The following is a 14,031-nucleotide window of genomic DNA, read 5'->3' on the forward strand; positions in this document are numbered from 1 at the left end:
GTCAAGCGGTTGGTTTACAGGAGAACCTTGGTGCCAGCCTTCTTGTAAGTGTAGGTTTCAGTGTGTCTCAGACTTCAATTTTATTTTATCCAATTAAAGCTTTTGGGATTTTTCCCATCAAAATGCTGGCTTTCGTGTTCCTTTCTTCTGTTCTTCCCCCAGGAACTGTAGAATTCTGGGTGGTGAACAGGTGAGTTACAGAGTTTACCACATAGACGTGCATACCTGTGTACTGCAGTGGTGGCAGTCACTCCCCTGTGAATCTTCTTTGTTGAACTCTTGAGAGTTTTGCTGAGTTTTTCTCTTTCCTGGCCCACAGCTAATTGGTGTAAAGAATGTTTGCTTTACAGTTTGCTTGAACTTACTGATACTTTCATGCTCAAAAGTGTTGCAGACATACTGTCTTAAGTATTTTAACTCTCTTGTCACAATGAACACTGGGGAAAAAAATGACTATTCACTAGTTTAGATTGTGAATACATTTTTATTTTGGATCATGTCATTATCAATTGTAAATAATTGTAGTCATCTGTTAAAAAGTAAGAAAATTGAGGTTTTGCTGCCTCTTTTAGCACCATGTGGGTTTACCCAGTGCTGAAGGCAGTGTTCTGTTCAACCAATCTCAACAATTTTGAAAAAAGTACAGATTGCCTACAGATAGATATGAGAAAGACACTTTGGAAAGCCATTAGTGGTGAAATGACAATAGGTGATTTCTTTTTAATCTATGTCCCTTTTAACATTAATGAGATTTTATCCAGAAAGCAACATTTATTTTTGTTTATGTTTTTCAGTCCTTATTTCATACTACTACAAAGTTCTATATAGTTCAGTATTTTATTTTTTTTCCAAAAGTGGTGCTGAATAAATGATTCTTCATGGGTAGGGAAGTTAATATTTACAAGCTTCATAGGGTCAGGACACTATACTTCCTGCTCTTTCAGTTCCTCACAGCGGAAGGACCTGCTTGAAGGTCAGGAATTAAACCAAAAGAATGCCAAATTCTTTAATTCCTCTGGGGAAGGGTTGGCTAAAACAAAATACTGGCATGTTATGAAACTTGGTGTGAGTGTTCTTGCGGTATCTCTAAGGTACTTTGCAGTTTTCCCAGTATTAAGTGCTTTTAGGTGTGCCAGGATAACAGGTGTTATAAACACATCATTCTCTCTTTTTAATAAAATGGATGAAAGAGCATTTTGTAAATACCATTCTTTTTATTCCATTTACATAAAAGGAAGCAAAATAATACTAGCTTTGTATTTTTAATAACATTTTTACTATTTGTAGTAGCAGCAAGGAACTTATACTTTTGTTAATTGTATCTTCTAGTATTATCTTGTTTTGAAAACCTACATTAAACGGTTCTGTATCCAGCCTGTAAAACTGGGAAACAGCTCAGAACTGCGAAGTCTATAAATACACCTATTTACTTTACCCAGAACATCATTTTCCTGGACAGATTCCCATTTTTATTTAATCTTGTAACTTAATATCATTTATGTTCTTCCCAGCTTGGTATTTTAAAATATCTTTGGACCATCCAAAACATGTGCAAGTCTGTTTTCTTTTTTTCTTTTTTGGAATAGTGGCTCAATATTTTTGATAACTTTTAGTAAAACATTTTTGTAAAATACATGAAAAAAAGATGGGAAGCATTTTGAAAAAAACAACTGTCTGTGAAGTAATATGAGCTGTGATTTTGGCATTTTATATGTAAATGAGATGCAAATACAGTAATTCTGGGTTCACAGATACCATCTTTAGTTCTGACCCATGTAATCCTGTTTAAGAGTGCTATTCTTGGAACAGAATTAAACTTGACTTGCTCCTATCAGTGAGATCAGAACCATGCTGTGTTTCTGAGTGCAGTAGGGTTATTTTGTCATTAAGATTGTTTTGACTGATCTCTTCAATTTAACCAGCACTTTTTCCATCCTTGGTATACCAAGAATACTGAAACACAATGGTGGCAAAGGTCCCAACAGAAACAATATGTATCATGGAAGAAGTCCTGGAGGTAGTCTTGGAACTAGCTGATGTTTTCGGTGTGTTCAAGGTGACACACTCAGTGTGCACACTTCGGATGAGTTTTGGTAGGAAGAGATCCAGTTGTGCTTTTGGGACACTGGGTGATCTCTTAAAGTGACACCAGCAGCTTCTAAGTAATACTTATATTGCAGAGAAGCCCATGCATCTTCAGGATGTGAAGTAATTGTTCCATGCAGTCTTCTACCATATTTTTTCTCAATATTTGCTGCATGCAAATGGGAAGGGTTCTTTTTCTGTAAGAATTTATTAAGTTTTCAGCTTTTTGACTGGCTACAGAGGGAGAAGAGCAAGTACAACTTTACTGGAAAAAAAGTTTTTTCAGCAGCAATTTTCTTGCTTATGATTTATGCAAATTCACTTTAAATACTACAGTCTGACTGCAAAACTACATTAAAACTCACCTTGTGCAGAATGGGCTATATAAGTAAGACCAGCCTGGTGTGACATCTTGTCGAGCTGTGTTGTGTGTAAAATCTCCAAAGATGGCAAGATAAGTCCTTTCTACATTAAACCTCTATGAGAAATAAAAACGTGTGCATCCTATCATTTAAAAATCTGAAGTGCAGGATTTGTTCTGATTTTAAGAATAGTTTTTCTTTGAATACTTGTCCACACATAGCATTTCAGCCATTTCTGTAAATTATTAACATTACCTTTGAACATTGGTAGTGTGTTTACTAAACTAATTGCACAATGGGAAAAACTTTCAAAGGGACCATTGTACACAGATGTATCACCTGTAATGCTGTTCTGCGCTGCTAAATCAAAAGCATTTTGGTGGGTGTTAGCATGACTGATGGAGGGAAGGCTGTTTTAAGACTTGATCTTGCTTTCATCTGTTCAGTAGGAATTTTTCCACTGATTTCAAGGCCAAATCTTTATGTGAGAAATATCCTCTGTCTAGTTGTTATTTTCCATGGTACAGTAGTTAAGGTTCTTCTCTTGCCCAAGTAAACTGCTTCACATTAACCTGGATAATAGAAACATTCTGGAGGAAAACAAAAGCATTTTAGAAAAGTCTGTGCTGGAATCTTTGTTTCCCACAATTGAAATAGCTCTGTGTAATCATTCAGAATTAGTTTAGAGTAAATAAAAAGGGCTGCCAGACTCTAGAAACAGACATGTCATAGGATGTAAGTTTTGAAACATGAAATATCTCATCGCGTATGACAGGAGTCAGTTGGGGCAAGAGCATTAAAATCCTGTGATGTTTTAGTGTTTTGAACATAAATTTACAGGGGGGCACAACCCACACTTATTTTGTCTCTGTAAATGTAAATGAGACATTAATTGTGAATTCTGTTCTATTTGACTTGAAAGTTATTTTGAAAGAACAGCCATATAAAAGTTAAAAGTTTGCTACTGTAATACTACTTCTTCACTGAAGAATTATGCAGGGCTTGGGAATTTGCCAGAGCTTGTTGCTTTTGGCCCATTTCCAGTCAAGTTCTTAAGAAAGCTAGCAACATGTTATTGCTGTTAATGTCTTTGTGATCAAACACCACAGTCTGCAGAAAACATTACAACTGTGCTAATTTCCTCCCATAATTTTATCTGGTCGAAAACTGTAACTTAAAATTGCAGCAAAACATTTCTAGGGAAATGCCTCAAGTTTTTTTGTAAAGCTATGGTGCGGTGGTTTCAGTTTGAAACCAGGCAGAAACACCAATTTTGCATAGTGGTTTTGACTCACCAATTTGAGATTTCCCAGCCAACGCACCAGTTTATGTGGAGGGTTTTTAGGTATTCACCTGAATGACACTGCCCCGTTTCCTGGGCTGCTGGAGATCTGTCATGGTCAGCCTCTCTGGTGCTGTTAGCTGTGATGCTTTCTCAGACAAGTTCATTAGAGGCCCTGCTGTTTTGTAGAATTGCTGAAGGACCGTTGCCTCTGAAAAAATAGGATTGCTTTCACTTTGCACTGGCCATTTTGGATAAACTCATGACAGCTTTTTCTCATTACATATAGTCTTAAGACTAGTATTTGGAGGGAAAGACTTTTGGAAGCTCTCAGTGTTGTTAGATTACTGAGGGAAGCAGAAGGGCTTCAGAAGCCTGTCCACAATCACTCTGGCTAAATGTTATCTGTATGCAGAGCAGCTTATGTGAACAGGTTGATGGAGTAGACAGGGAAATTCATGTAGCAGAAAAATAATTCAGAAAAACAGATATCTAACTGAATTTTATTTCACCTCAATGCCTATCTAAATTGCTGGGATGTACCAGCACAACAGATCTTAGACATATGGAGAAGGAATTGACGTGGAAAGGAAGAATAAAGTTCTGAAATTGAATAATTTTCAAGCATGAATATTAAAAAAACAGTTTATCTTTTGACACAGGCTTAGATTAGCTACTGTCATTGTATTTGCCATGTTTGTAGAACAAGCAAAGGAATTTTTGCCTGCATGGTTTTAACTGAGAAGTGTAATCCCCTGCAGGAGTAAATATTTACTTTGACAGATTTTCTAGAAAATGTTGCTCAACTTAAAAATATTTTTAATGGGAGATATATCAGTAAGACTACAGAGAAGATGGCTGCTGAGTGATCCAAAGGGTCTAGAGTAAACTAGAAAAAATTAGCTAAAATAATTAAATGGAATAGACTGAAATAACCACTGGTGATTTTGAAAAGGGGTGGCTCAGAGAAGTTGCAGATGTTGAAGAACTTTGACAAAGTAAACTAAATACAAATAAAATAAGAAAAAAAGAAGCATGACTTGGCACAGACAAGTAAACAGGAAAAGTTCCAGTCAACGTAATTGGAAAGAATTGTATGAAGTTTTGAAAGAGATACCAACATCATCAAACCGGGTCAATTTTTCATAGAGAAAATTCTCACACAGAAAAGCTGTGTCTTCTGGACTGTGCAAGTATGCAGTATTTTTGAGGATGTTCATTGCTTTTCCAGATGTGTGTATTATCCTTTGTGGTTTGGCTCAGAGCAGAGAGACTGAAAGAAAGCACAGCATGTATCGTAGATGTGGGAAAGTTCTTTCATCCTTTGCAAACATCCTTCCAAAGTGCTGTTGACTTGTAGTTACGTACCATGTTGCGAGAGTCAAAGAATCAAGATGGTTTTCTTTTCTCATATGCATTTCAGTTCTGTTTTTAGGAAATGTAAACTTTATCTTATTGTCCCCGACTGATCTCTTATTTTTCAAGAAATCATTTCTCACTAACAACTCCACCTCTCCTCCTGCTTAAGACCTTGCTTAATTAAGGTTATTATAGTATTTTTCATGTCATTGGATAAAGAATGATGTTTCTTTTGTGTGGATTTATGAGGGGTATTTAGTCTTACCTCCCCTATAGTTTTGTCATACTCCTTTAGGAAAATTGCTTAGCTTGTTTTCAGTTCATCATTCCTAGAGCGAGTGTAAAAATGTTTATTTCAAGTGACAGTTACAATACTTTAGTTATCAATAAATCAATATATTTTTGAAATATAAAACAAATGTTATGGAATTTTTGGACAGTGGGAAGAATGTGAGGAGCAAGATTAAAGAAAGCTGAAGGGGAAAAAGAAAATAATGGGTTCTAGATATCCATTAAGTGAACAGATTATCAAAGACTGATGATTGCAAACTGGAGTGTTAAATGACAAGTCATTTCACTTAGGTCAGTAGAATACTGCCATATTAGATTGGAATCAGTCCTTCTCAGCAATACCATTTGCCATCTAGCAGTTTTAAGATCAACAGGAGTACCCAATTCTCAGACCTCTCCCCTTTGAGTACCTCAGGAAATGTTTCTGTTTCTATGGATGGATAATTCCTCTACATCTGTAGATGCTTGAATTGTTCTGCAGGTGTTATTATTTTGTATTAATTAATTTGAAAAATCAATGACACAACTTTAGGAAATGAAAACCTGAGTTACAGTCAAAGAATTTGGTTTTAATTTATGGCTGATTATGTTATGGTAATGGAGAGAAAGTGTTTGATGTAAAAGGGGATGCAGGATTTTCCATAGTAGATTTAGAATTTTACTTTTTGTTGGTCTTTCTAATTCCTCTGACCAAGAGAAATTGAGAAGTTAGAAATACTGGCTTTGTAGGCTTGAGCTGTATCTCAAAGACCATTTCTTTGTATTTACTCAGTTTACCAGTCATACTCTGGTAATAGCTCTTCATTACCATGATGCCACTAAATAATTGTTTAATTATTTTAGTAGTATAATTATTTTATTTGTGCATCAGAAAAATAATTATACTACTACCAAGTTGATGAATGTCTTGATTGGCATCCCTTGTGCTTATATATTTTTTAAAATCCTACCTCATAATCTGCCTTTTTAATAATTTTTATAATTCTCAGGGTTTTTTCTGAAGAGCAACATCGTGTACTGATTTTTTTTTTGTGTGTGATGTAAAATGTGATTCAGTAATTCACTTGAAGACTTTCCTGTCTCTTTGCCTTTCTTTTGATTTCCTAAAATGATCTGCAGCATAGGGATATATTTAGATGAAATGGTATGATTTCTTTTTAATGAGGTAGTTGTGACTCTCCACCTGCAAATATGCTAATGATGCCATGATCATATTAATTTTGCTGAGCCAAAATATATTCTTAATACATCAATTAGAGCATGACCACTTACAAATATCTCCTCTTTCATCACTATTTCTGCAAAGCACGCTGTCTCTGTAGAGAGTCATTGTAGAGAGTCTCTGTAGACTCTCTGTAGAGAGTCACACCACAGGAAGTGAACGCTGTTTTTAAAAACATACTGAGAAAGGAGCCTGTGCTCATTTTTCAGATGAGGACTTCAACAGATGGAGCAGGACTTCATCAGAGAACACAGCAGGCCCCTCTGCACATCTCCTCATCTGCTGAAGGAAAATTTGCAAGGGAAATAAGAACTAATACAGAATACTGCTTTACTTGAAACTGGACAGAGACATTGTTTGGTCTGTGCACAGCAGGACAAACCACATGGGCAACTGGCTCTTCAGTGTCCTGGGGTCTGCCTGTCCATGGAGGTGTTTCCTATCCCCCTCCCAAGAGCTGGGACTCAGCCACTCCTGCAGCACCAGTGGCCTGGCTCCTGTGCTGTGCAGACAAGGTAAAACAGGGAGGAAGGCGCTTGTGGGTCCTCCCTGGTAATTCACTTGTGCCAAATGCAAAACTTGGAAGGCATGACAGTACATAATCATTGTCTACAGGATGAACTTGTTTTCCTTAGTAAAATATACAGTCTACAGATTTGTGCTGCCTTTTGGACAAGCTGCTGACTTGATGGTCAGGTTGAAGAGAATCATCAGAAGTTAGAAATACTGGCTTGGAAAACAAAGTACAGGCTTAGAAGTACTGGCTTAGAAAACAAAGTATAGTAATTTCACGATTATAAGCCGCACCATTTTGACTAAAATTTTGGTCCGAACCCAAAGTGCGGCTTATAATCAGGTGCGGCTTATATACGGACAAAGAACAAAAAGTTGCTGGTTTAGTTTGGAGGATAGGTGTCTGCTGAGAAAAGCAGGAGCTTCTCTTTAAAATGGAGAATGTAAACCCCCTCCCTCCAAATTATTATAATTTTGAAATCAAGGGTCTTTCAGGCAAAAATATGGGAATTAGGAATAGCAGTTCTTTACTAGAGAAATTAAAATAGAAATACAGTACTATAAAGAAACAAACTCCAAACCCTGACAAAGTCAGAGTACAGCCTGACATCTTGTCAGGCAGGGTGTTGGTTGCAGTCCGATTAAATGGTGGCTGCATCCTCCTGCAGTGACAGATGTGATTCAGTTGAAGCAGTGCTCCTGTAGAAGATGCAGTTTCCCTCCGGAGGTCCAGTGGTGATGTGGAGAAATCTGATTTTCCTCAGGAGTCCAGTGGAGAAAGGGGCTCCCTTAGTGTCCCAAAACCTCTGTTTTTATCTTGGTAAGAAATGTTGGGCTCTTCCCCCTGGCTGGAGCAACTTTCAATGGGATGAAGTAATTTTATCAGTCCCACAGTGGAACTCAATGGGCCATTAGCAGAAAATGGCTCATGGAGGAATGATGGGTTGTGAAAAGATAAAGAACAATGCCCCTCCTGGTTTCAATAGATGGCCCATTAGCAGAATATCTCCCACGGAGATAAGGATCACTACCCCATGTGGTCTCAACAGATGGTGATAGAATAGATACCTTTTATCACACTCTGTATTGTAACGTGCGGCTTATAATCAGGTGCGGCTTATGTATGGACAAAGAATGAAAAGTTGCTGGCACCTGGAAGTGCGGCTTATAATCAGGTGCGGCTTATAATTGTGAAATTACTGTAGTCATTTTATTTTGGTTTTTTGCTTAGTAGCAGTAGTGAGCATGCACAGGATATATATATGAGTTTTGGCTTAAACCTAGGGTAGAGATTTGTTTCCTTTAGTGAAGAAATTTATATTTTTATTGTGCTTTAGCTTAGCAGTGACACTTTACACATGAGAATTCATGTGTAATGTGAGAACAAGGCCTTACAAAATCCTAGCATCCTTTTTCTTCCTATCTACTGGACATGTGCAATATTCTGAAAAAAGATAATTGATTTGGTACCTGCATCTGTATTTTAAATTCCTCTTTGGACGTATGTGCAAATGGTTGTTAGAAACATTCCATGCCTTCTGTAAATAAAGTGTAATTAAAATGTGATAGAGTGAAAAAGCTTAAAATGTGTTTAAAGAACCCATCATGGACTGCATTATTGGATAGTTTCTTATTTTAAAATGCAAATTGTGTCCTTGTTAGTATAGCAACTTCTTTTTGAGACTCTGTACTGAAAAATCATGTTTATTTTCTTGTAGCTAATTATTATTTTCAGAACACTCATGGTCTGAAATATTTGTATTGTACACTAATGACTGAGATATGGAACAAAATTCTTTCTAAGTTTCCGTCTTAAATAACTCTACAAACTTATTTTATTTAAAAGACTTTTATCCATATGGTGCTTTTCCCTCAAGCAAAAATATTTTATTCTGTTTTCTTTTTAGGAAGGAGGCACAGCTGGATGAAGAGGGACAGTTTCTGGTCAGAATAATTTATGATGATTCCAAAACCTATGACCTCGTTGCAGCTGCAAGCAAGGTCCTTAGTAAGTAATACAGGTATCTTCTTAGCCCGTTCATCACAAAAAAAGGTAATATGCTTCTGCCCCCCAAATCTGTGTAGCAGAGAGGAACAGAATTTAGCACAGGGGAAATGAAAATGGAGTACTGGTCTGAAATTTTAAATCTTAGGAGCCAGAATTGCATTTCTTATTTCTCTAAGAAAATTCTACTCCTTTTATTGCTTGAAATTATTTTTATTATTTCCAAAGTATTCCATCTTAAACTGGAGAAATATGCCTTATCCACATAACATGGGCAGTGTAACAAGCAGTCGTGAAGTAACAACATCCTGCTGCAACTGCCTTCCAGTACACCCAAGTTTCAACCACTGCTACAAGAGGAGTGAATGAATGAATGAATGAATCCTTGCTCTCTGCTGAAGAACAATGATGAGTCACAGAAATGCTTGTGCACATATTTCATTTAATGGACGTATTTCATTTAATTACATATCACACACTGATTTGGGTTGCATTCATTTTCAATCATTGCAGCTCTGATCTGGAATTTAAAAGGTAGAATTATGCCCATCAGCATTATTTTATCTGCAGACCCAAGAGTGGTATGAAATTGTTCTGCATCAGTAATTAGCCAAGAATCTGTAAGACTGATGACTGTAGTAATGTTGAATTGGAGCAGCTGATGAGGTTTCACGCTATTGTAAATTGGAATTAACTCTGCTGAGGCAAGCACTAATAACAACCAAGTTCTTTTATTTTCAGTAAGTATCAAAATCTTTATGCTTTATGTGTGTGAAACATACGATGTGGTGAAATAATAATGGTAATTCATAAATCCTAATGAAATTCCTGTATTTCTCAGTATAGAATACTCAGGATTTATAGATACTCAATATTTGCCATAGGAACTTTGAATCTTGCTTTGTTCATTACCTACTGCATCTGGGTAGTGTTTATGAATACAAGAGTAAAGAAATAAGCAAGTGCATGAAATAAAGTGTTTGGGCTGAATCATATTTTCCTGTTTTAACTAGATCTAAATGCTGGGGAAATTCTTCAAATGTTTGGGAAGATGTTTTTTGTGTTTTGTCAAGAATCTGGTTATGATACAATTCTACGTGTCTTGGGCTCAAATGTCAGAGAGTTTTTGCAGGTAAGAATTTTGTGCCAAATTGTTTCAGATACCAGACAATCATGGCCTAGTCCACAGAAATTTAACTTGAAATTCCAAAGAGAACTTTGGAGTATTCATATGCAGCAAATTTGGGGAGGGGGGTTGGGGGCGGGGGGAGGGGGCGGATGGTGAGGTGGGGGTGTTAAACGGAAAGATTTACCTTATTTATAGTAACAGAAAATGTGATCTTCAGGTTTTATGATATTTCTTCTATTATCTCTGACTAATCAGAGACTGGATATTTCTGATAGTATGTTATGTACTGAGCTAGGGCTCATAACAGCTTATCTCTTAAGATGCTATTCTTCATCTGTGGACTAGGGATACAGAACAGCATGATTCTGCACTATAAACAGAAATAAAATTAAAATGATTCATTAATAGCATGGAAGAAATGTAGGGTCATTTCAAAAGTGTTGTTTCTAAGTGTAGAAAAATGGCCTTTCCTTTTTTGTCGTCTGAACATTGTTCACTTCAGGAAGCACTTTGTATTTAAGATTTATTTTATGATCTATATCACTATTAGAGAGAACTGTGTACTGTATTGAGGTTAAAAGCATTGAACTGAAGATTGCCCAAAAGCTGACTGTCAAAACTATTGATTTTCTCTGAAAATGTAGTAACCTCTTGTCATCTGTACCCTTAAAATCTCTCCAACATTAAGAGAGAAAGAATCACAGTTTACTGGATTGCTTAAATATTTGATTGTGTGTCTCACTACCCCAAAACCTGCATAATTCTAGAGCACCCTAGATGCAGTCAACCCAGACTTCTTGTACAAATCCCACAAACTGTAGTTGCTGGGCAGATAGGGTAGGTGTGTGTTCCAACATGTGCATATCATGAGTGATCTGTAAACTATTGTCTGTCTATGGGATGTAGCATCCTTCATATTTCATAGCTTCATTCACAGTCTGCTCTCAAATCAAGCCTACAGATAAAAGTAATTTCCAAAGATAACTCGGGTACTAAAGTTGTGGCTAAGATTGAGCAAGAGTAGGGGAGGAGAAAGAAGGTGTAACTTTCCCATTGCATTATCACTTTGGGTACTCATGTATGGGCCACAAATACAGATACTATTTGCTTTCCCTCATGCTTTTTTCAATATAATATACTTCTCTTTTCATTCCTTTCCACAAGTGCTGGTGAAAGGACTGGACATGTTTGTGATAGATACCAAACATCTGTAAAAGTGGCAACTGCTTACATTTATGTTCTTCTAATGACAGTATTTTAAGTTGCTTTGTTTGAATTTTAGTGTTAACAGATGACATTGGCTATTATATACTTCTAGATGACATTGGCTATTGTATACTTCTCTAAATGTTAACGGGGCTAATGTATGTAGCTGTGCCAGAAGTATACTCTTTGGCTTTTTATTGCAATGGAAAATCAACCTTAGCTGTGATTTATTTCTTTTCCATCTTCTAGCAGTCATATTAAGTCAGAAACTACTTTATATGCCTATTAGAGAAATAGGTTCAGGTTTGGTTTAATGTCAAACTTTTCTCAGATTCTTAAAATGCATCATGGAGTTCCAAAAGGTGTTTCTTGAACTGTATACTGAGTCTGGTATATATACAAAATGATTGAGAACTCCAGCTTTTTAAAATGTGTGAAAATAAATCTCACATTTATGTTCCGTTTCCTTTGATATCTCAAGAAAATTTAAGTTTATTTGTAGTTGAAACACAGGTACTTCAAGCTTCATGAAAAAGGAAAAAAAAAGGGGAACTAAATCAAGTATTTAAACTTTATGTGAAAAACACAAGCATGGAAAATTTGCCAGTCATATTGAAAGACAATGTGCCAATGAGAAGCAGTATGAAAAGAGGTACCTCTTAAGAAACCCAAAGAGTTTAGTAGCTTTCTATTGAATGAAAATCAAAGTGGTTAGTTCTCCCATTTAAGGATTTGTTTACATGGCTATTTAGGTTTTCATGATTGTAGTGGGATTAACTCAGGGGTTAAAATTCAGGGGATAACTCCTCTTTTGGGTAAGTCTCCAAGTGCTATGTACCACACAGCACTGAACAGCATATCTTTGTGTTTCAGGTGCCAACCACAACTCTCACTTTTAGACACACCAGGATCAGCCCAATTTAGAGTGACTGCTTGTTCTTGCTTGGAGATTCCCTTGTGTTTCTCCATGGAGCTGATCACTGTTCCTCATAGCTCCAGAATTGGTTCTTCGGTTCCAGCACAAGCTCTGGCATATATCTGAACAGTCTAGGAGCCAAATTCAGGGAGAGAGTTTAGCCTATTATAATCTGCACCTTAATTCACCTCTGGATCACAGTAGGTGAACATACAGTAAAAAAGACTTCTGCTCTTACAGAAGCTGCAATATCAAGTCTTTCAGAGCCAGTCATCTCTCTTGCTCTTTTCTCATCTACAGTCTTCCAAAACAATTTCTTCCAATTGCATTGTCTTGAACCCTGTGAAGTTCTTACAGAATTTTCCTTCAAGCATTTTGGTTTTTTGTCAGTGCCCACTAACAGCTGGAATGAATTGACAGCCAGATTGTTGCCTCTTCATGTTCTAAAGTGGAGATGTTGCTATAGTAACAAAAACATGTATTTGAAACAAGCTAAAAAAATGAAGGAGGAAATTCCAGATTAAGTGCATCCCATGGAATTCATTGCTAAGAGTGTAATTTTGTCTGGAGGTCTCCAGGAGAAGAGACAGCTGTTCAAGCACTTCACAGTTCATGTTAAATCAAGTTTAGTGTGCTTCCACTAATTTGATGATCGACAGATTCTCATGAAAGGTGGAAAATTTCCCAGACAGCACATTGAAAATATTTTCACTTCAATTCCTATGTTGACAGAAAACAATATGCAAAACCTAGTGGTAGCAGTCACTTGCAGGGCAGTGAGAGAACAACATTTAAAATATGCAGTCATGTTCTGGACTTAAGATGTAAAGAATTGTATGAATTTTACAACATAAATGAAAAATTGTGGGTTGCAACTCTGTCCTGCAAACTAGGTTGCTCTTTCTATATTAAATGTACAGTAAATAGCAACTTGGAACCTTGGTAATTGCTTCACAATCAAAGTTGAATCTAGTGTTGTGTTTAAAGTGATTTTGATCTCTCTGTTCTCTTTAATGTCCTTATTAATTATACCTATCAGTTTATGATTTAGCTTTCCTCTCCAGATCACAATTTGTCTGGTTAAAATTGAAAGTAAAATACATGAGATGTCTGGGACAATAGCAGGGAAAAAAGCGAAAAAGATCTCTTCCCTTTCCTGAACACCGTTATCTGATACATTATTACAGAAACTGTGATATTTCTGTTGTTTATTCTGTGGAGTTTTTCAATTATTGTCAAAGAAAAGATATTTGAGTTTGATCTTTTAAGCATTTAAATCTTTACTTTAAAACTTGAACTTTGTCAGGCCCTGTAAACTTCATTGTTATGGTGTCAAAACTAGGCTTTTTCATTGATAATAAGTAGAAAGATTTATGTTTATTCAGACATGCTTATTTGTATTTGGCTCCTGAATTAATATTTCAAGAGGACATTATAGAGACTAGAATTGGAAGGAATTAAACCGGATGAGGTACCAGACTGAGAAACACACAGAAGGTGTTTAATCTGAATGATTCAAAATACAGCATAATCAAGCATGACTTCTTAGTATCTGGAATAATTTATAATAGTCCTAATTTTTATGCCATTCATTGTTCAAATGTTACCACAGTAGATAGAACATTTCGGATTACCTGAAAAGCCTGCTGTGATGGCAGTTC

The 14,031-nt window shown here is 36.3% G+C and overlaps 1 protein-coding gene across 2 annotated transcripts in view; it reads left to right on the plus strand.

Annotated features, from left to right (window-relative positions):
• Positions 1–14,031, plus strand: part of GUCY1B1 (guanylate cyclase 1 soluble subunit beta 1) — a 52,254-nt gene that overhangs the window by 7,988 nt on the left and 30,235 nt on the right. For both annotated transcript variants that reach the window (XM_033059855.1, XM_033059856.1), the window contains 2 exons: positions 9,022–9,122; positions 10,133–10,251. In XM_033059855.1, coding sequence (XP_032915746.1) covers positions 9,022–9,122; positions 10,133–10,251 — 220 coding nt within the window. The remainder of the gene's footprint in view (positions 1–9,021; positions 9,123–10,132; positions 10,252–14,031) is intronic.

The sequence above is a fragment of the Catharus ustulatus genome, chromosome 5 (assembly GCF_009819885.2).
Source record: "Catharus ustulatus isolate bCatUst1 chromosome 5, bCatUst1.pri.v2, whole genome shotgun sequence".
Taxonomy (NCBI): domain Eukaryota; kingdom Metazoa; phylum Chordata; class Aves; order Passeriformes; family Turdidae; genus Catharus; species Catharus ustulatus.